At 25.8% G+C, this 24103-nt stretch overlaps 1 protein-coding gene across 1 annotated transcript in view; it reads right to left on the minus strand.

The window, feature by feature from the left end:
* Positions 1-4446: 4446 nt before the first annotated feature.
* LOC117175305 overlaps positions 4447-24103 on the minus strand; it is a 25819-nt gene continuing 6162 nt past the window's right edge. Inside the window, exons 2-4 of the mRNA XM_033365013.1 lie at positions 10976-13552; positions 10774-10888; positions 4447-5315 (exon numbers count right to left, since the gene is read on the minus strand). Of these exons, the coding sequence (XP_033220904.1) occupies positions 5134-5315; positions 10774-10888; positions 10976-13552 (2874 nt within the window). The 3' untranslated portion in view covers positions 4447-5133. The remainder of the gene's footprint in view (positions 5316-10773; positions 10889-10975; positions 13553-24103) is intronic.

A 24103-nucleotide genomic window follows, 5' to 3' on the forward strand; every position in this document is an offset into this window, starting at 1 on the left:
GAGGGGATTTGGTGAGAAAGTGTTTGATGGAGGTAGAAGACGAGGAGAGGGAAGGCGATCTAATTAACGAGATGGGAAGAAGAAAGGAGGGTGTTCTTTAATGCTAGAGAAATAGAAGACGGGACTGGAGTAAACTATGAAGAATTGGAAAAAGGAGAGGGAAAGATAATTAATGGAAAGATGGGAGATGATTGAGGAATCAAAATACAATAAATGGTATAAGATGATAAAAAAAGGAAGGAGTACCAAAGTATTCAGAAAAGCGATGGGGAGATAAAAGGTGGATCAGAATAGCAAGATTTATATTGGTAATCGATGTAAGGGAAGGGATTTCTGAACGGAAAATGTAGTTAACCAAAAATATGGTAACTTTCAAACCAAAATTTTATTTATTGTTAATGACTCTTAACTATTGAGGTTAAATCAAATATATTTCTAGGTCAAACCTATTTTTAGATGAAATAATAATTAATATAAATACAAAAATACTTTTTTTCTGACTATATAGGAATAGAATCTTTATTTTCCTTTTGAACAAATACATTTGATTATTTAGTCATTTTTAAAATCGCAACGTAAAAAAATTATGAAAGGTGACTAAAGCTTGAAAATTACAATTATCTCAAAAATAAAAATGTAGGGAAAACCTCCCTACAGTAGATAGTGGAACCTACAGTAAACAATAACTAATTTTAAATACTAATCTATTTCAAATAATTAATTTAATGAATTTTTAAGACACAGATCACTAAATTAAAATAATTATCGGGAGCGGTCCTTGATTTTCGAGACTGCATGTCATTAAATATTTAACAATTTCATAAATTTTTATAGTTGTAAATTACATTGAAAAATGTATAAATAGTAGAGAAAAATTCTTTTACAAAATCAACATTGAAAAGTGGAAATTTTTAGTCCTCACTGATAAAGATCTCTGATAGATTATTTCACTCTATTGCACACATCAATATTTTTAAAAACATCTGCTATATACTTTATTATTAAGGCCTGGCAATATAATCAAATTTTATGATTAAATTTGCAGCAGGTCAGTTAGGAAAACTCAAGTGGAAACTAATAATATTTTTTTTCTTCTCTCTCAATATAAGATTTCTAGGAATAAAATCTTAAGTTAAAACTTGTGGGACAGCACTTAAATTACGTAATAGCTAAAGAGGAAAATTAGCTTTTTAGTTTAAAATTTTATTATTTGGTTAAAAATTTAACAATTTTTTTATAAAGACATTCTTTTTTGTTGCAAATTTAACTGTTTTGATTAAAATTCGTCTTTTTGTGTTGAAAATTCTACTCTGTTCGTAGAACATAAACCTTTTGTTTAAAATTAATATTTTTTTGCATCTTTCTTGGATATAAATACAACGTTTTTGTTAAAAATTCAACTATTTTCTAGAAAATTTTCTTTTTGTTAAAATTTCGTACTTTTGTGTTAAAAGAAGATTGAAATCTTTTTGGATGAAAATTCAACTCTTTTTTTGCTTTAGAATTTCCATTTTTCGTGGACAAAAATGCAACTATTTCGTTGAAAATTAAACAATTTTGTTAAAAAGTCATTGTTTTTGGTTAAAAATTCGACTATTTAGCAGAAAATTAACTTATTTTTTACGATTTTTATTTTGGTCTTGGAAAGTGAACTGGAATCTTCTTTGGATAAAAATTTAACTTTTTGTTTTTAAATGATCATTTTTAGAAGAAATTTCATTTTTCTTGAATCAAAATGCATCTCTACGTTTGAAAATTCAACCTATTTTTTGAGGATTGCGTTTTTTAAATTTATTTTAAAATTAACTTAATTTAGCAGAAATTACATATTTCTTGGATAGAGAACTGAAATATTTTCTGGATGAAAATTCAACTAATAAAAAAAAATTTTTTTTTAAATTCAAAATTCATCTGTTTTGCGAGAAATTTCCTCTTTCTTGCATAAAAATGCAACTGTTTTGTTGAAAATGTAACTATTTCGTAAAAAAATTTACTTTTTATTTAAAATTGATATTTTGGTGTTCAAAAATCAAATGAAATCTTTTAGAGATAAAACTTCAACTTTAAAAAAAAATTTGTCGTTTTTTATTAAAAATTCCTCTGTTTGAGTACAAATTTCATTTTTCTTATATAAAAATTCAACTATTTGTAGAGAATTCTACTATTTCGTTAAAAATATATCCTTTTTGGTTGAAAAATTCGTCTTTAACTTTAAAAACTCGATTTTTTCATAGAAATTTATTTTTTAATAAGTTTTGATCTTGAAAAATCAACTGTTGGAAATTCAAAGAATTGTATTGAAAATTCATACTTTTTGGTTAAAAATTCTACTATTCAAACAAAATTTACTAATTAGTGAAAAATTGACTTTTTGTTTAAATTTAATATTTTTTGGTCGAAAAGAGAACTGAAATCTTTTCTGCATGTAAATTCGACTATTTTGTTGCAAATACGTTTTTTTTTTTAAATTAAAAAATCACCTGTTTTAAGACAAATTTTATCATTCATGAATAAAAATGTAACTTTTTGGTTGAATATTAAAATATTTTGTTAAAAAAGTCATAATTTTTGGCTCCAAATTCTACTGTTTAGTTAAAAATTTAACTATTTCGCGAAAAATTGAGTTTTTGTTTAAATTTTATATTTTTGTGTTGAAAAATAAAGTCAAATCTTTCCTGCGTGAAAGTTTAACTTAAATATTTTTCGTTTTTTATGAAAAGTTCCTCTATTTTAGTACAATTTTCATCTTTCTTAGATAAAAATTCAACTATTTTGTTCAAAATTTATCGTTTTTGGTAGAGAAAATCTGTACTTTAAATTAGAAAATCATTTTTTTTCGTAGAAACTTATTTTTGGTAAAACAAATTCATATTTTGATCAGGAAAAGTCAGCCGGAAAGTTTTTTGAATGTTAATTCAACTATTAAAAAAAAATTTTCTAATAAAAATTCATCTATTTTATTTATATTATTTTTTTTTTTTTTGATAAAAATTCAACTATTTGATGAAAATTTCAATAATTTTTTGGTAAAAAGTCATCCTTTCTGGTAAAAAAATTCTTGTTTTTCAATTAAAAATTTAGTTTTTTTCTAAGAAGCTTATTTAATGTTTAAAAACGTTTATTTTTGAAAAGTTAATTTTTTTCTCAACAGAAAATTCAATTCTTTTTTTGAAAATGTATCTTTTTCATTTAAACATTCGTCTGTTTGGTTCAAAATTAAGCTTTCTTTAATAAAAATTCAATTTTTTTCATAGAAACCCATTTTTTGTTAAAAAATTCATATTTTGATCTTGAAAAGTCAACTGAAATCTTTTTTTGATGAAAATTCAACTACGAAAAAAAATGTTAATAAAAATTCATCTATTTTAAAACAAATTTAATTTTTTTCGAATAAAAGTGCAACTATTTGGTAAAAAATGGTAACAATTTTGTTAAAAAGTCAACCTTTTTGGTAAAAAATTCTTGTTTTTCGTTTAAAATTCAATTTTTTTCGTAAAAGCTTATTTTATTTTTAGAAATTCATACTTTTATTTTTGAAAAGGCAATTTAACTTTTTTTCAATAGAAAATTTAATTCTTTTTTTTTGAAAATGTATCTTTGATTTAAAAATTCGTGGGTTTGGTTAAAATTTCATCTTTCTCGGATTAAAATGCAACTATTTGGTTTGAAAATTCAATGTTTTTTGTAGAAACGCATTTTTGGTTAAAAAATTCATATTTTGATCTTGAAAAGCCAACTGGAATCTTTTTTGGATGAAAATTCGACGATTTTTAAAAAACTTTTAAAAAAATAAAAATTCATTGGTTTTAAGAGAAATTAAATCTTTTGGGATATAAGCGCAATTATTTGGTTGAGAATACAACAATTTTATTGAAAAATCAACCTTTCTGGTTAAAAATGTTGTCTTTTTGGACTGAAATTTCAATTTTTTCCGTAGAAATTTATTTCTTATTTAAAAATTAACATTTTGATCCTGAAAAGTCTAATGAAATCTTTTTTAATAAAAAATTTAATTATTTTTTCGAAAATTTATCTTTATGATTTAAAAATTCATCTGTTTTAGTACAAATTTAATTTTTTTAAACCAAAATGCAATTTTTCGTTCAAAGTTATTCTTCTTTGCTCAAGTACTCAACTATTTTGTTGGAAAAATTTCGTTGAATCACGTTTCAAAGAAATCATTTTTTTAGAAGATTTATATTTTTATTTAAAAATTCATCTCTTTCGTTAAAAGTTTCTTTTGCTGAAAATTAATCTTTTTAAAATTAAAATCCAACTAATTGGGTAAAAGTGAAACATTTATTTATTTAATTGAAGTTTTCTGTATTTGATTGAAAATTTAACTGTAAAGCGGAAAGCCTTTGTTTTGTTTAAAATTAATTTTTTAAGTAAAAATTAAACTTTCCGATTTTTTAGAACTGATCTTTTTTAGTTGAAAATTCTCCCTTTTTCGTGAAAAAAATCATTTTTTGGTCTGAAATTTCATTTTTTTTTGGAGTACAAACGCATCAGTTTCGTTCAAACTTAATTTTAGCAGAAAATTCATACTTTTTGTTTGAAAATACGACTTTTCTAGAGAAAATTCATCTTTTGAGTAAAAAGTCTTTATTTGTTGAAAATTCGTCTTTTTTGTTTTAAAATTAATTTCGTTTTTTTATGAATTTTATATTTTTTGATTGAAATATAAACAAGACACTTTTTTGTTGGGAATTTTTCTTTTTAATTTTAAAATTCCCATAATCCGTTACATAATTAAAGTACTGTCCCTATTATACTAGAATTTATTTTTCTCGCAATTTGTACTTTAATAGATTAAAACTTTAAAACAAAAATACTCTCAACTTCACAATATAATAATTATTAGAATCCACTTTGGTATAACATCATAAATTCTACCACATAAATTGTGAAAATCAAGCAGTGAACAATTATTATATATGCACACTATATAGAATTATTGAATAATTTCCTATCTTTGGTTAACGCAGAATTAAACAACAATTTCAACCGTAAAATGTTTTTAAAAAAAAATGAAATGCCATATAATTGGCATATAATTATACTCTCTATCGATTTCAATAGAGAAACTATTAAACATTTAAAAATTTCCAAATACTAAATAATTTCTCAACTTTATAAATTTAGTTTTGATAGAAATTGATTACCGGTTTTTATCATTACTGATTTAATCCGATCTGCTCGCATAATTTGACTATGAATCTGCATGTAATACTCGTATGATTCCCGATCATCCTTTGGTAGAATATTGTGCAGAGATTGAAGTGGTAAAGTTTTAGCCACGTGAGTCAAAATTTCTGTGAAAAAAAAAAATAATAATAAAAATATTAGTTTAATCATATCCATTATTATTCATATTTAAAACTTTAGGACTGCTGATTAAGTTTTGGATTCAAATATCCAGTTTTTTTAAGGTTTTCGAGAGAGAAAAATCTAGTGAATTAAATTCAATTTCAAATCATTGTACTCAGATTTTGAAAATTCAAAATGGTGGATCCAATATGGCGACTTAAATTTGGAATATTTTTGGATTTTTTTAAAGAATTGGTATACAGGGGTTTTTTGGAGTCGCTAATCACGAATCCGAACTCAAATTTTGAAAATTCAAAATAGCGGATTTAATAAGACGGGCAAAATTTGGATTTTTTTTTTGAAAATTGGTGTTCAGGGGTTTTTGGTATCTCTTATCACGAATATGAATTTAGATTTTGAACATTCAAAATGGCGGGCGAAGATACAAAATATTTGTAAATTGTTTTTTGAAAGTTTGGCATAGACAGGGGGTCACTGATGTTGAATCTGTATTCAAAATGACAAATATTTAGAATGTTGAGGTTTGAAAAAACATACACCTACTCACGTAAAACATGGATTAGTACCAATTTTCTGAATTTTCAAAATCTAAATTCAGATTCGTGATCAGCGACTCCAAAAATCCTTGTACACTAATTTTTTTAAAATCCAGGAAACTTTATTATTTTTACCGCCATATTGGATCCGTCATTTTGGATTTTCAAAGCCTGATTTCAGATTCGTGATCCGCGACCCCGAAAACCTCTGTATACCAATTTTCAGAAAAAAATCCAAAAATATTCCAAGTTTCGGTCGCCATCTTGGATCCACCATTTTAAATTTCCAAAATCTGAGTTCATATTCGTGATCACTGACCCCAAAAACCCCTGTATACCAATTTTCAGATAAAATCCAAAAATATTCCCAATTTCGGCAGTCATATTGGTCCGCCATATTGAATTTTCGAAATCTGAGTTTAAATTCGTATTCAGCGACCCCAAAAACCCTTAAGCACCCACTTTCATAAGGATATAATGGATAGTTTTATCAATAATGAATTTTTTCAACAAAAAAGGCTTTTTTCATCTTTGTTTATAAGTATTAACAAATTATTTTGAAAATTTAGATCCTTCGCACAAAAAAAAGATTTGAAAATATTTCAAAATTATTATAAATATCTCACAAAGATTTCACAAAACTTCAAAGATTTTCAAATTGCCAAATATTTCGAAAGCTTTTATTAGATTTAACAACATTTTCAAAATTTTGAAATATTTTAAAAGATTTCGAACATTTTAAAGATTTCAAGAGAATAGAAAGATTTTGGAAAAATTCCAAACATTTCAACGATTTCACCAATATTTCAAAGTATTTCAGAATATTTCAAAGATTTCAAAAAGGTTTCAGAAGATTACAAACATTTTAAAGATTTCAATGATTCCTCTGAGATTTCAAATATTTCACAAGATTCCACAAAATTTCAAATATTTCAAAAGCTTGAACAGATTTTAACAAATTTCCAAAGATTTTACAATTTTACTAAAATTTTTAAAGATTTTAAACACTTAAAAATATTTCAGGAGATTTAAAAAACTTGGTTAAGATTTTAGAGATTTCAAATATTTCAAGATATTTCAGAAGATTTCAAAAGACTTGAATGATTTTCAAAAATGTCAAAGATTTCACAAAGTTTTCAAGGATTCCAAAAAATTTAAAAAGATTTCAAAGATTTAAAATATTCCACACATATTTCAAAGATATCATAAGATGTCATAATGATTTTACAACATTTTAAAAGATTTCAAATATTTCAAAATGTTTCAAAGATTTCGCTAAGATTTTAAAGATTTCATTTATCTAAAAATAGATTGAAAAAATTTACAAAGATTTAAAAAGATTTCGAACATTTGAAAGATTTCAAGAGAATAGAAATATTTTGAAACATTTCAAAGTATTTCAGAATACTTCAAAGGTTTAGTTCGGATTTTAAAGATTCTACAAAGATTGTAAAGATTTTTCCAAGATTTGAAATATTTCACAAAGATGTCAAAAGATTTCAAAAATTTAAAAATATTTTAGAAGATTTCAAATAATTCGCTAAAATTTCAAAGATTTCGCTAAGATTGAACCTATTTCACAAAGATTTAAATTATGTTACAATTGTCTCACAACGATACCACAAAGGCTTCAAAGATTTAAAAATATTTCGGAAGTTTTCGAAGATTTGGTTAGGATTTTTTAAATCACAGAAAGATTTCCATGATTTAACAATGATCTTACAATGATTTCACAAAAGATCAAAAGATTTTCAAAATTCTCAAATACGTCAAAAGCTTTCAATAGATTTAAACAAATTTTCAACATTTCCGAATATTTGAGAAGATTATTTCGAACTTTTTAAAGATTTCAAGAGAATAGAATGACTGTGGAAAAATTCCAAACATTTCAATGATTTAACCAAGATTTCAAAGTATTGCAGAATATTTCAAAGATTTTAAAGATTTCACAAAACTTTAAAAAATTTTCAAAAATTTCAAAGATTTAAAAATATTAAAAAATTATTCAGGAGAATTTAAAGATTTCAAATATTCTATACATATTTCAAAGATTTCAAAGATTTCAAAAGATGTCATAATGATTTTACAAAATTTCAAATGATTTGAGACGTCAAAAATTTTCAATATTTCGCTAATATTTGAAAGATTACAAAAAGATTTTTTAAGATTTCAATTATTTAACAATGATCTCACAAAGATTTTAAAAAACTTCAAAGATTTTCAAATTGTCAAATATTTCAAAAGCTTTCAATATATTTCCAAAATTGCCAAAGATTTCAGAAGATTTTGAACATTTTAAAGACTTTGAGAGAATAGAAAGATTTGAAAAAGTTCAAACATTTTAATGATTTCATAAAAACTTCAAAGATTTCACAAAGATTTCAGAATATTTCAAAGATTTTAAAGATTTCATATTTATTTCAAAGATTTAAAAATATTTAAAAAGATTACAAACATTTCACAGATTTTAATGATTTATCTGAGGTTTGAAATATTTCACAAAACTTCAAAACTTTCCAAATATCCAAAGATATTATAATTTTACAAACATGTCTAAAGATTTTAAAGATTTAAAAATATTTCAGGAGATTAAAATTTTTTTAAATATTACAGAAAGATTTAAATTATTTTACAATGATCTCATAAAGACTTCACAAAACTTCAAAGATTTTCAAAATTGTCAAATATTTAAAAAGCTTTCAATAGATTTAAAAACATTTGGAAAATTTCCAAATATTTTAAAAGATTTCGAACATTATAAAGATTTTGAAAAAATTCCAAACATTTGAATCATTTCACCAAGATTTCAAAGTATTTCAGAATATTGCAAAGATTTTAAAGATTTCATATTTATTTCAAAGATTTAAAAATATTTAAAAAGATTACAAACACTTTACAGATTTTAATAATTTTTCTGAGATTTGAAATATTTCACAAAGATGTTAAAAGATGTCACAAAACTTCAAATATTTTCAAAATTGTCAAATATTTCAAAAGCTTTCTACAGATTTTAAAAAATGTTCAAAATTTCCAAAGGTTTTACAATTTTACAAAAATTTCAAAACATTTAAAAATATTTCAGGAGATTTAAAAAATTTTCAAAGTTTTCAAGGATTCCAATAAATTTCAACGATTTAAAAATATTTCAAAATTATTCAGGAGATTTAAAATATTTCACTAACATTTTAATGATTTCAGACAGATTTCAAAGATTAGACAAATATTTCCAAGATTTCAAAAGATGTCATAAAGATTTAACAAAATTTCAAAAGATTTAAAAATATTTCAGAAAATTTCGCTTAGATTTTGAAGATCACAGAAAGATTTTAAAAATTTCTATGATTTAACAATGATCTCACAAAGATTTCACGAAAGTTCCAAAGATTTTCAAAATTGTCAAATACTTCTTAATATTTCAATAGATTAAAAAAAATTCAAAACTTCAAAGGATTTCAAAAAGATTTCAAAGATTTCAAAAAAATGTCCAACAATTTCAAAAATTTTAAATGACTGAACATTTTAAAGATTTCAATAGATTTCAAAGATTTTAAAAAATTTCAAAAATTTGAATGATTTCATAAAAATTTCAAACATTTCACCAAGATTTCAAAGTATTTCCGTATATTTTAAAGATTTCATATTAATTTCAAAAATATTTCAGAAGATTCCAAACATTTGAAAAATTTCAATTATTTTTCTAAGATTTGAAATATTTCACAAAGATGTGAAAAGATTTCAAAGATTTTAAATTTTTTGAAGATTTTAATTATTTAACAAAATTTTTTAAGATTTCACAAAAATGTCAAGGATGCCACAGAATTTTCTAAGATTTTAGAAAGATTTCGCAAAAGTTTCTAATGATTTCAGAAATTTCAAATTATTTCAAAATTATTCAGGAAATTAAAAAGATTTCGATAAGATTTTACAGATTTTACAGATTTCAAAGTATTTCAGAATATTGCAAAGATTTTAAATATTTCAGATTTATTTCAAAGATTTAAAAATATTTCAAAAGATTACAAACATTTTACAGATTTTAATGATTTTCTGAGATTTGAAATATTTCACAAAGATGTTAAAAGATCTCACAAAACTTCAAATATTTTCAAAATTGTCAAACATTTCAAAAGCTTACAATAGATTTAAAAAAAATTTCAGGCAGATTTGGAATATTTTGCAAATATTTAAAAGATTGCAAAGATTGCAATAGATTTCAAAAAATTTCTCTAATTTCAGAAAAACTTCAATGATTTCACCAAAATTCACAGATTTTAAAGATTTTAGACAGATTTCAAATACTCTACAAGTATTTCAATAGATTTTAAAAAATTTCAAAGATTTCCAAAAATGTTCATAAGTTTACAAAAATGTAAAGATTTCACGACCGTTTCAAGGATACCAAAAAATTTTACAAAAATTTCATAAAAGTTTCAAAAGACTTAAAAATATTTTAAAAATATTCAGGAGATTTAAAAGATTTCGTTATGATTTAAAAAAATTTTTAATATTCTATAAATATTTCAAAGTTTGCAAGGATTTCAAAAGATTTCACGAAATTTCAAAAGAAAATACTTCAGAAAATTTCGCTAACACTTTACACATTTCACAAAGACTTTAAACATTTCAACGATTTGGCAATGATCTCAAAACAAATTCACAAACTGGAAAGATTTTCAAAAATCTCAAATATTTAAAAAGGTTTCACAAATATTCAAAAGTTTTTAGAGATTTCACCAGATTTCAAAAGTGATCAACTCCTCGATCATATTATTTTTATGAGTAAAAAATTAAAACTTTGAAATACGTAAGACTAAAAAATATCAAAAAGTTGCACAAAATTCCATGATTTTTCCCGGTCTCGTAAACAACGCTAAGCCTATTTTTAAAACTTAAATTCACTTCCTACCGCTCAAAGTTTGCTCGAAGAAACCCGGCGAACCTTGATTATTTTTGATCTTCGAAATTGTATCTTGCAAAATGTCAATCAGTCCCTTCCACTCGCTTTCTTTGGTATATTTATCCTAAAGGAAAAAATTAATTAAAACTGTTCACTTGTTAAATATAAATAATAATAAACAATTCCCAATTTTCACAGTAAAAATGCTCACCTTGGAATAAAAGAGCACAACTTGCGGACACATCTCCATCAGCATTTTCGTAACAATCTCCGTATTTTGATTACACAAACTTTTCAAAGAGAGACTTCCATCGACTTCCTCAGTTTCCAAAAATTGCCAAATTTCCTCCAAACACTCCGGAGGCAAACATCCACTTGCGATCAAAGCCTGAAGTTTCAGCACCTCGCATCGAACATTATAATTATTTTCATCTTCAGCAAGTTCTTCCAACACGGAAGCTTCCAAATCCGGCCCAAAATCCCTCGAGCAAGGTGGCATTTTATTCAGATACCGCGGTCTCTTGTTCTCAAAAAGATGAATCTCCTCGCCCTGCTTCGTCTCCTCATCCTTCAAACTATAAACCCTCGTTTGGACCAATTTTCCCAAATAGGATCGCACCAGAATCTTGAAAGCCTCTATCGTCGCAAAATCGTAACTTCCCCTCTTCTTTCCACTGATTCCATGATTTTTAAAGTACTTCCTCAAATAAACTTCGATGAAAAATTGCAAAGCAGCTGCAGCATCATGACCATCTCGTCCAACTCGCGAGGGCAAGTACTCTAAAAAAACTTGCATGATCTGATGCAGAGAAAGGGTGTCACCTCTGATCAGTTGGGTCAAAATTTCCGCAAAGACGTTCGGTTTATGACGCATCAGAGCTCCCGAGAAATTAGAAAAGGACAAAACCTCGGTTCTCTTCATATTTACATTCGTGTCATCAAATAACAAGTGTGGATACTCCAGAATCATCTGCTCAATAAAAACTCCAGAAACTGGATTCAATACTCTCTCTAATTGTTCCTCTTTTCCCGCTTCCGTATACAGAAGCACGAGAGCCAGCCGACTATAATCATCATATTCCTGAGATTCCAGAAGCTTGATCAACTTTTCTGTCGCGTACTCTTGAAGAACTGTACTTCCAAGAATCAGTTTCAGCAATCCTTCTTTATTTTCCGTCCCGATTATCTCCACGACATTGTGTCCTTGGAAAAGTTCATCAGCATCCACGCCACTCTTCATCGACAGCAACGTTTCGGTTAAAAAAAGAACAAGTCCTGGCGCATTCCTCGCAGAGTTTCTCGAGAGAACTTCACTCACTTTCAATCCAGACATCCTGTAATAGGGAATAGACAATCTCCAATCGATTTCCGAGTCCGATTCGATATAGTAATCGCCTAAAAGCATACAAGACTGATCAAAAAGATCATCCAGGGTGCTTCTCGTCTTTCCGGTGGAATCCGTCTTGTAATAAATCCCGAGAAAGTCTCCCAGAATTGCTCGCGACTGATCAAAGATCTCGTCTAACGGATTTCTCGATCTCTCCCTCGATGAATACTTTTCGCTCTCCTCCGATCTGAAGCGAATCACATCCTTAGCCAATCTCACGATCGCGTGAGCCTCTTCCAATAAATGTCGATAGGTCGTAGGACTCGACGATTTGTGATTCCTCGCTGCATTCAGAATATCAACATATATTTCCTCTGGTTTGGGAAACCTCAGAGAATACAGAGTCCAGGAGTTTTCGGCTCTCGCTAGAAGAACGATATTACTTCTCGAGCTCAGGATTGTCTCAATTCCCACAAAAGGACGTAAACCGATTAAGCAGACGGGTTCGGACACGTCGGGACACATGTCTTCGGACTCGGACACCTGGATCGAAGTTTTCGACACGTGGTGGGAAATTCTCAGGGTGTAGGATTCGAGGCCAGCTTCAGTGAGAGCATGAAGAACTGTGTTCTCGAGAGCCACATGATTCACGGGGGCAGTGAAGGTGTAAGTTGTGAGACAAGTTGGAATGAATTCCTCGCAATGCTCGGCAGAAAAATGATAGATGTAGCCTTCCTGGGATGTGCAGATCAAACAAGTCACTCCATGAAGATATTCATACTTTTCGGACCTTAGAATCGACTTCTTTGAACAGGAACTCCTGCGCTTTGTTCGCAGATAGAGCGGCTTGAGAATCGCAGCTGAGAAATAGTCAGAGTTGGAGAAGTTTACTTTGGCTATCTCGAGTCGGAGGATATTTTTCACGGCATAGTTTTCGGACCAGCCACTGTCCGGTGAAGATGTTTTGATGGAGACTTCAGTCTCTGGGGAATTGAGAATAAAAGGGCTGAGAGTGTGACCCGGACCGGCTCGTTCTAAACTTATAGAAGGAAAGTTTAGGGTCAGGGGATCAGAAATTGGATCTATTAATTCCTGGCTGATGAGGGAATTGATTTCTTCGCGTTCGCTGTGAATGAGACGATCCCAGTCAATAAATTTACCTTCTGTTGCTCGCGACTTTACAGCTTGGAGCCAACTTGAATCAAAGTTTTTACCTTGAATATTAAAGAGATTCTTGTCTCGCTCTATGGTTTTTATAGTTGAGTTGTTGCCGTTTTGGATTACTCTTGGGGGATTTTCGGTGGATAGAGAATTGTCGAATTCTGAGCGATTTGTGGATTGGGTCGACCTTGAGGAGGAGTTGTCGGAAGTTAGGGAACTTAGATGGTCAATATCCTCATATAAAGGATTTGAAAGTCTGAAAATGTTAATAAAAAAGTTTGGTAAAAGTCCGGGGTTGTACTGCAATTACGTAACGGATTACGCAAAGATTACGAAGTACGTAATTTTTAGTTCCCAGAAATGTTTTGCTAGTTATTGCTAGTAGAATTAATCTTCTAACCATTTTAACATCGAATTTTCATAAGCGGAATAAAACAGTATTTCAGATAAAAATTTAAAAATTTCAAATTGATTAATTTATTTTAAACAAAAAATGTCTGTTCTACCATACACTATGAATAAAAAAATAAAATACGTGAAAAAGATAAATTCCCAACAAAAAAGTGTTATAGTTTATATTTGATAAATTAAAACTCATAGATTTTTCATTATGTTTTTCGGTCCACATAAATTAAAATTAATGAGACTTCAATCAATTAATTAATTTATATTTAATATTTATATTAACGTTTTAATAAGAAGAGATGAAATTGATTTTAAAACCAAAAAGGCGAATTTTCAACAAATAAAGATTTGAAATTCAAGAAATAAATAAAAGTTTATCTAAATTGCTGAACGTTCAAACCAAGAGACGAATTTTCCCTACAAAAATTGATTATTTAAACAATATATATATGACTTTTCAGCAAAAATTAGTTTTATACCAACCTGATGCATTTTTACCAAACAAAAATGAAATTTAAAATCATGAAAATTGATTTTTTTTATCTCTGGTTCAAATTAACGTATCTGGATTTTTTTTAACTATAGCTAAATGTCTCACGAAAATGAAGATTGTAAAATTAACAAGATAAATTCAACATATTACTAAAAATATTTTTACAAAACTGAAATATATATATATATATATATATATATATATATCAAGTCGAAAATATCGTTAGGATATAACACCCAGTCGAAGCTGTGAATGTTAAAAAGAGGAAGTTACATTTTCAGTTAAAAAATTAATTTTTAACAACAAAAAAATCTTTTCCCGCAAAAAGGGAATTTCCAATTAAAAAACATTAATTTTCAACAAAATAGTTAGACTTTTAAGGTCCGCTAAGCTGGCAGGACCACATTGCAAAAATGAACTGAAAACCTATAGGGAATTTAGGTCTCATTTAGGCCTAATTTAATGCCCCATTGCCAAATTTAATGCTCTTTATTTAAACAAAAAAACCAGTGGTCATGCTAGCTTAACGTTAAGCTAGCAGGACCACACAGAGAAAGAAACGACTTAGGCATTATTTCTTTCCACAATAATTTAGGGCTCATTTAGGGCTCACTTAATGCCCTATTGTCAAATTTAATGCTCCGCAATTTTTCGAAAAAACCTGTGGCCATGCTATCTTAACGTTTAGCTAGCAGGACCACAAAGAGAAAAAAACGACTTAGGCATTATGTCTTTCCCCAATAATTTAGGGCTCATTTAGGGCTCACTTAGGGCTCACTTAATGTCCTGTTGCCAATTTTGAATATACGCATTTTTTTTTTAAAAACCTGTGGTTCTGCTATATTAACGTTAAGTTAGCAAGACCACAAAGAGAAAAAAACGAGTTAGGCATTATTTCTTTCCACAATAATTTAGGGCTCATTTAGGGCTCACTTAATGCCCTATTGTCAAATTTAATGCTCCGCAATCTTTCGAAAAAACCTGTGGTCATACTATCTTAACGTTAAGCTAGCAGGACCACAAAGAGAAAAAAACGATTTAGGCGTTATGTCTTTCCACAATAATTTTGGGCTCATTTAGGGCTCACTTAATGTCCTATTGCCAAATTTGAAGATACGCATTTTTTTATAAAAACCTGTGGTTCTGCTATATTAACGTTAAGTTAGCAAGACCACAAAGAGAAAAAAACGAGTTAGGCATTATTTCTTCTCACAATAATTTAGGGCTCATTTAGGGCTCACTTAATGCCCTATTGTCAAATTTGATGCTCCGCAATTTTTCGAAAAAACCTGTGGTCATGCTATCTTAACGTTAAGCTAGCAGGACCACAAAGAGAAAAAAACGACTTAGGCATTATTTCTTTCCACAATAATTTAGGGCTCATGTAGGGCTCTCCTAATACACTATTGACGAAGTTAATGCGCCCGAATTTATCGGAAAAACCTGTGGTTCTGCTATCTTAACGTTAAGCTAGCAGGACCACAGATTTAAAAAAAAAATGCGTACCTTCAAATTTGGCAATAGGACATTAAGTGAGCTCTAAATGAGCCCTAAATTATTGTGAAAAGAAATAATGCCTGAGTCATTTTTTTTCTCTTTGTGGTCCTGCTAACTCAACGTTAAGATAGCAGAACCACAGGTTTTAAAAAAATGCGGAGCATTAAATTTGACAATAGGGCATTAGGTGAGCCCTAAATGAGCCTTAAATTATTCTGGAAAGAAATAATGCCTGAGTCGTTTCTTTTTCTGTGTGGTCCTGCTAGCTTAACGTTAAGCTAGCATGGCCAACGGTTTTTTTGTTTAAATAAAGAGCATTAAATTTGGCAATAGGACATTAAGTGAGCCCTAAATGAGCCCTAAATTATTCTGGAAAGAAATAATGCCTGAGTCGTTTTTTTCTCTTTGTGGTCCTGCTAGCTTAACGTTAAGATAGCATGACCAACGGTTTTTTTTGTTTAAATAAAGAGCATTAAATTTGGTAATAGGACATTAGATGAGCCCTAAATTTGCCCTAAATTATTCTGGAAAAAAATAATGCCTGAGTCGTTTTTTTCTCTCTGTGGTCCTGCTAGCTTAACATTAAGATAGCATGACCACAGGTTTTTTCGAAAAATTGCGGGGCATTAAATTTGACAATAGGGCATTAGGTGAGCCCTAAATGAGCCCTAAATTATTCTGAAAAGAAATAATGCCTAAGTCGTTTTTTTCTCTGTGTGGTCCTGCTAGCTTAACGTTAAGATAGCATGACCACAGGTTTTTTCGAAAAATTGCGGGGCATTAAATTTGACAATAGGGCATTAGGGGAGCCCTAAATGAGCCCTAAATTATTCTAGAAAGAAATAATGCCTGAGTCGTTTCTTTTTCTGTGTGGTCCTGCTAGCTTAACGTTAAGCTAGCATGACCAACGGTTTTTTTTGTTTAAATAAAGAGCATTAAATTTGGCAATAGGACATTAAGTGAGCCCTAAATGAGCCCTAAATTCCCTATAGGTTTTCAGTTCATTTTTGCAATGTGGTCCTGCCAGCTTAACGGACCTAGACTTTTAACTGAAGAGATCAAATTTTTAAGTAAAAATATAAATCTGCAAAAAAAATGATTTCGTAACAAAGTGTTTCAACCAAATCTTTCAAAAAAAAAAATTGGTTACTCAAGCAAAGGAGAATAATTTTTAACCAAAAAATTGCCGTTTCCTAAAAAAAAAATGAAATTTCTACTAAGCCAGATGAATTTTTAAATCCAAAAGATAAGTTTTCAAAAAAATAGTCGAATTTTCTGTTGAAAACGGTCTCAGTTCACTTTTCACGATGAAAATATGAATTTTTAAGCAAGAAATCAGTTTCTAAGAAGAAATTGAATTTTCAGTCCAAAAAGACAAATTTTTTACCAAAAAGGTGGAATTTTTAATAAATTTGTTCAATTCCCTACCAACTAGTAGCGCTTGTATAAAAAAGATTAAATTTCTCTTAAAATAGATGAATTTTTATTAAGAAACAAATTATTTTTAAATCGTTGAATTCTCATCTAAAAAAGATTCAAGTTGACCTTTCCAGATCCAAATATGAATTTTTTAACAAAAAATAAGTTTCTACGGAAAAAAGTGAATTTTAAATCCAAAAAGACGAATTTTTTCAACCAAAAAGGACGAATTTTTAACAAAGTAGTATAATTCTCTACACAACAGTTTAAAGAAGAAATTTGTCTTAAAACAGATGAATTTTTAATTGAAAATTTTTTCTTTTTTGTTAGAAAATTCATGTATTTAGTAGAAAATTCAACTATCTTATTAAAAATTCGTCTTTTTTAATGAGTCCAACTGTTTTTTGATTAAAAATAGAAAATGTAGCATTGAAATATGAACTATTACATTTTTCATTGAAAATTCATATTTTTATTAAAAAATTCAATGACTTGATTAGAAATTAACTGTTTGATTCAAAATTCATATTTTCGGATCAAAAAATTTAACTGTTTTGTAGAAAATTCGTCTTATTTTTGGAAAATATATGCATTTCTAGTTGAAAAAATCATCTTTTTCTTTGAAAATTCATGTATTTTATAGGAAAGTTGAACTATTATATTGAAAATTCGTATATTTTTAATGATTTCTCCCTGTTTTTGATTGAAAATAAAAAAAAATTTGTTATTAAAACATCAATTTACATCTTTCGTAGAGAATTCATCTACTTTGATAATTCAACTAATTGATTAAAAGTTAAACTGCTTTGTTAAAAATTCACTTTTTGGTTTAATATTCATCATTTTAGTAGAAAATTCGTCTTTTTTGGTAAAAAAATTATTCTATTTTATGGTAGAAAATTCAACTTTTTGATTTAAAATTAACTTTTTTTATTGAAAACCCATATTTTCGGGTTGAAAAATTAAACTATTTTGTACACAAATCGTCTCTTTTGGAAAATATTTAATCTTTCTTCTTTAAAAATACAAATGGTAGAAAAATTCATCTTTCTCGTTTGAAAATTGAACTACTTGGTTGAAAGTTAGAATAATTTGTTAAAATTTCACTTTTTTTGGTTAAAGATTCTTCATTTTAGTACAAAATTCGTCTTATTCGGTACAAAAATTAATTTTTTCGTAAAATATTCATGTATTTCGTTACAAATTCAACTGTGTGTTTGAAAATGAACCTCTATTTTTTTTAATTCATTTTTTTTTGTCAAAAAATTAAACTGTTTTGTAGAAAATTGTCTTCTTTTAATGATTTTAATTGTTTTTGATGAAAAAATAATATATTTTTAATTTTAATATTAACTATTAGATACACTTTTCGTTAAACATTCGTATTTTTTGTTTGAAATTTCATCTACTTTAAAAGTTAGACTTCGTTGTTAAAAATTCACTTTTTTATAATTTTATATTTATATATTATATTTAATTTATATTTTTGGGTTAAAAATAATCTCTTGCGTACAAAATTCTTTCTTTTTTTTTACATATTTTACTTTTGCTTAAGGATTCAAATAATTGATTGAAAACTCGTCTTTTTTTAATGAGTACAAATGTTTTTAAATAAAAATAAAAATATTTTTGAATTGGAACATTAATTATTGAATTTTCGTTGAAAATAAACTTATTGGGTTAAAGAATAATCATTTTAATCTCTTTTGGAAAATATTAAATATTTCTTCGTTAAAAATACAACTGGTTCAAACAATAATCTGAAAATTAATTTGAAATAATTTAAAAATTAATTTGGCTAAGGTTTCAAATATTTTACTGAAAATGCGTATTTTTTTAATGAGTTAAACTGTTTTTAATTGACAATCAAAATATTTTGCATTGAAATTTGAAATATTAAATTTTTCGTTGTAAATTAATTGTTTTCGGTGAGAATTCAACTATTATATTGAAAATTCATATTTTCGAATCAAAAAAATTAAACTGTTTTGTAGAAAATTCGTCTCTTTTGGAAAATATTTAATCTGACTTGGTTAAAAATACAACTGGTTAACAATTAATATTTTACTGTTGAGGATTTAACTATTCTGTTAAAAAATGTTTTTTTTTTAATGATTTGAACTGTTTTTTATTAAGAAACAAAATATTTTTTAGTTTTAATATCAAATATTACATTTTTCGTTGTGAATTAATCTTTTTTGATTGAGAATCCAACTTTTTTACTGAAAATTCGTCCTCTTTTAATGAGTTCAACTGTTTATGATTAAAAATAAAAATGTTTTTGTCATTAAAATATCAATTGTAACATGTTTCGTCGAGAATTCATCTTTTTTGTTTGAAATTTCAACTACTTGCTTAAAATTTAGACTACTTTGTCAAAAATTTACCAGTTTAATAGACAATTCTTCTATTTTTGGTAGAAAATTTATGTATTTGGTTGGAAATTCCACTAATAGATTCAAAATAAACTTTTTTCATTGAAAACTAATATTTTCGGATAAAAAAAATTGATTTTTTTTTTGTAGAAAATTCGTTTCTTTTGGAAAATATTTAATCTATCTTGTTTAAAAATACAACCGGTTGAAAATTAATCTTCTTTTTTTACTGCAAATTCAACTATTATGTTAAAAAATATCTTTTTTTAATGGGTTAAACTGTTTTTTAATTCAGAAACAAAATCTTTGTAATTGAAAATAATTTTTTTTTTTCGTTAACATATAAATTACTAAATTTTTGTTGAAAATTCAACTAATTCGTTAAAATTTCGAATCATAATCACATTATTGATTAAAGATTTATCATTTTAGTAGAAATATCGCCTTTTTTGTTAAAAAAATTATTTTTCTTGGTATACAATTTATGTATTTTAGGGTTCAAAATTAAACTGTTTTATAGAATATTCGTTTTTTCTTGTTGAAAATATTAATTATCATTAATTTGAAAATTAATTTGTTTGAGGATTAAACCATTTTACTGAAAATTCGTCTTTTTTTAATGAGTTGAACTGTTTATCATTGAAAATCAAAAATATTTGTATTGAAATTTAAATGATTACATTTTTCGTTAAAAATTTATCTTTTTATTAAAAATTCAAATAATTGGTTAAAGGTTAGACTACTTTGTGAAAAAATCACTATTTTAATAGAAACTTCATGTATTTGGTTGAAAATTTAACTATTTTACTAAAAATTTGTCTTTTTTTAGCAAGTTCAACTGTGTTTTATAAAAAATAAAAAAAATTTTGCATTGAAATATGAATTATTACATATCTAGTTGAAAATTTATCTTTTCATTTAAAAATTCAACTAAGTACTTGGTTACAATTGATAAAAATTCACCATTTTAATAGAAAATTCGTTTTTTTGGTAGTAAATTAATTTTCTTGGTAGAAAATTCATGTATTTGGTTGAAAATTCAACTATTTGATTGCAAATTAACTTTTTTAAATTGAAAATTCATATTTTCCGATAAAAAAATCTTATTGTTTTGTAGAAAATTCGTCTCTTTTGGAAAATACATAAACTTTCTTGGTTAAAATGCACCTGGGTGAAAATTAATCTAAAAATTAATTTTAAAGTTAATTTGCCTGACGATTCAACTTTTTTTTACTGAAAATTCGTCTTTTTTAAAGAGTTCAACTGTTTTTTTATTGAAAAAAAAAATTGCATTTAAATATGTATCATTACATTTTTCGTTGAAAATTCATCTTTTTATTGAAAAATTCAACTACTTGGTTAAAATTTAGAAAAATTTGTTAAAAATTCACCAGTTTAATAGAAAATTCTTATATTTTTGGTAGAAAATTGATCTTGCTAGAAAATTTATGTTTTTGGTTGGAAATTCAACTGTTCGATTGAAAATTAATTTTTTTTTATCGAAAATTCATACTTTCGGGTTCAAAATTAAACTATTTTGTAGAATATTCGATTTTTGTTGATGAAAATATTAATTAAAATTAATTCGAAAATTAATTTGAGAATTAAACCATTTTACTAAAAATTCGTCTTTTTTTTAACGAACTGAACTGTTTTTCATTGAAAATAAACAAAAATTTCCATAGACATATAAATGATTACATTTTTCGTTAAAAATGTATCTTTTTATTAAAAATTCAAATAATTGGTTAAAAGTTAGACTACTTTGTGAAAAAATCACTATTTTAATAGAAACTTCATGTATTTGGTTGAAAATTTAACTATTTTACTCAAAATTCATCTTTTTTTAGCAAGTTCAACTGTTTTTTTTTATTAAAAATAAAAAATATTTGCATTGAAATATGAATTATTAGATTTTTCATCGATAATTAATATTTTTGTTTTTAAAATTCAACCACTTGGTTGAAAGTTAGAATAATTGGTTAAAAATTCATCATTTTAGTTTTTTCTTTTTAATACTTTTAACTGTTTTTGATTAAAAAATAAAATCTTTTTTAGCTTCAATATCAACTACTACATTTTTCGTTTGAAATTATTCCTTTTTCTTTGAGAATTCAACTATTTTATTGAAAATTCATATTTTTTAATAGAAAAAATGAACTGTTTTGTAGAAAATTCATATTTTTTAATGATTTCTACTGTTTTACATTAAAAATAAAAATATTTTGGATTGAAATTTGATTTTTCATCGAGAATTAATATTTTTGTTTTTAGAATTCAACTACTGGGTTGGAAGTTAAAGTAATTTGTTCAAAATTCACTTCTTTGATTAAAGATTCACCATTTTAGTACAAAATTCGTTGTTTTTTTTGTACAAAAATTAATTTTCTTCGTTGAATCTTCATGTATTTGGTTAAAAATTCAACTATATGATTGAAAATTAACTCTTTTTTTTAAATTAATTTTTTTTTTAGTCAAAAAATTAAACTGTTTTGTAGAAAATTCGTCTCTTTTAGAAAATATTTAATCTTTCTTGTTTAAAATTACAACTGGTGAAAAATTAATCTTTCTTTGCTAAGAATTAAACTATTCTGTTAAAAAAATGGTCTCTTTTTAATGAGTTTAACTGTTTTTAGTTAAAAAATAAAATCTTTTTTAGCTTCATTATCAACTATTACATTTTTCGTTTGAAATTATTTCTTTTTCGTTGAGAATTCAACTATTTTATTGAAAATTCATATTTTCGAATAAAAAAATTGAACTGTTTTAACTTCGTTAAAAATTAACTTTTTTGGTTAAAGATTCAAAATTTTAGTTGAAAATTCGTCTTTTCTGGTTGAAAATTCGTCTCTTTTAGAAAATATTTAATCTTTCACGGTTAAAAACTTGAACTATTTTGTAGAAAATTCGTCTCGGTTTTAAAATAATTTAACTCGCTTGGTTGAAAATAAAACTAGTTAAAAATTAATATTTTATTGTTGAGGATTTAACTATTTTGTAAAAAAATGTTTTTTTTTTAATGAGTTCAACTGTTTTTTTATTAAGAAACAAAATATTTTTTAGTTTTAATATCAAATATTACATTTTTCGTTGTGAATTAATCTTTTTTGTTTCAGAATCCAAAAATTTCACTAGAACTATTTTAATAAAAAATTTTTGGTAGAAAATTTATATATTTGTTTAAAATTTCACTAATAGATTGAAAATAACTTTTTTCATTTAAAACTAACATTTTCGTATAAAACTTGGTTAAAATTAAAAATAACTTCTTAAGCATTCACATTATTGGTTAAAGATTCATCATTCCAGTAGAAAATCGCCTTTTTTGTTAAAAAAATTTTTTTTCTTGGTAGACAATTTATGTATTTGGTTGGAAATTCAACTGTTTGATTGAAAATTAACTTTTTTAATTAAAAAATTCATACTTTCGAGTTCAAAATTAAACTGTTTTGTAGAAAATTGGTTTTTTTGTTGTTTTAAAAAAATAATATTTAATCATTCTTTATGAAAAATGCAACTGGTTGAAAATTAATCTAAAAATTAATTAAAATAAAATTTAAAATTAATTTGTTTGAGAATTCAACCATTTTACTGGAAAATCGTCTTTTTTTTAATGAGTTCAACTGTTTTTTTTATTGAAAATTCATCGTTTTATTAAAAATTTTAAATACTTGGTTAAAATTTAGACCGCTTTGTTAAAAATTCAACAGTTTAATAGAAAATTCTTCTATTCTGGTAGAAAATTGATTTTTCGATTGAAAATTAACTTTTTTTATCGAAAATTCATTTTTTGTTGTTAAAAATATGAATTAAAACTAATTTGAAAATTAATTTGCTTGAGAATGAAACCATTTTACTGAAAATTCGTCTTTTTTAATGAGTTGAACGGTTTTTTAATTGAAAATAAAAAAAATTTGCATTGCAATATAAATGATTGCATTTTTTATTAAAAATTGAAGTAAATTCGAAGCGATTTGTTCAAGGAAAGCATTAAAATGAATGTTAATTGTATTATTATAGCGTGTCAAATATGGGTCTACAATTCCCGACAAGAGAAAAAGTTATAAATAAGTGCATTTTTAAAATATGTTCCATTTTATTTGAAAAGATTAAAAATTTCCGTATATTCAAATTTTTGGTAGACCCATATTTGACACATTATAATAATGCAAATAACAATAATTTTCATGCTTTCTTTGAACAAATCGCTTCAAATTCTTCTTTTTTGGTAGAAAATTCATGTATTTTGTTGAAAATTTAACTATTTAACTAAAAATTCGTCTTTTTTTAGCAAGTTCAGCTATTTTTTATTAAAAATAATTATTTTTTTGCATTGAAATATGAATTATTAAATTTTTTGTGAAAAATTTATCTTTTAATTTAAAAATTCAACTACTTGGTTAAAAGTTAGACAACTTAGTTAAAAATTCACCATTTTAATAGAAAATTCTTCTTTTTTGGTACAAAAATTAATTTGAATCCAAATAAAATTTCTTTATGAAAAATAAATATTTTAAGATAAAAAAATTAAACTGTTTTGTGAAAAATTCGTCTCTTTTGAAAATATTTAATCTGTCTTGGTTAAAAATGCAACTGGTTGACAATTAATCTAAAAATTAATTAAAATAAAATTGAAAATTAATTTGGTTGAGAATGCAACCA

Source organism: Belonocnema kinseyi, chromosome 6 (assembly GCF_010883055.1).
Source record: "Belonocnema kinseyi isolate 2016_QV_RU_SX_M_011 chromosome 6, B_treatae_v1, whole genome shotgun sequence".
Classification (NCBI taxonomy): Eukaryota; Metazoa; Arthropoda; class Insecta; order Hymenoptera; family Cynipidae; genus Belonocnema; species Belonocnema kinseyi.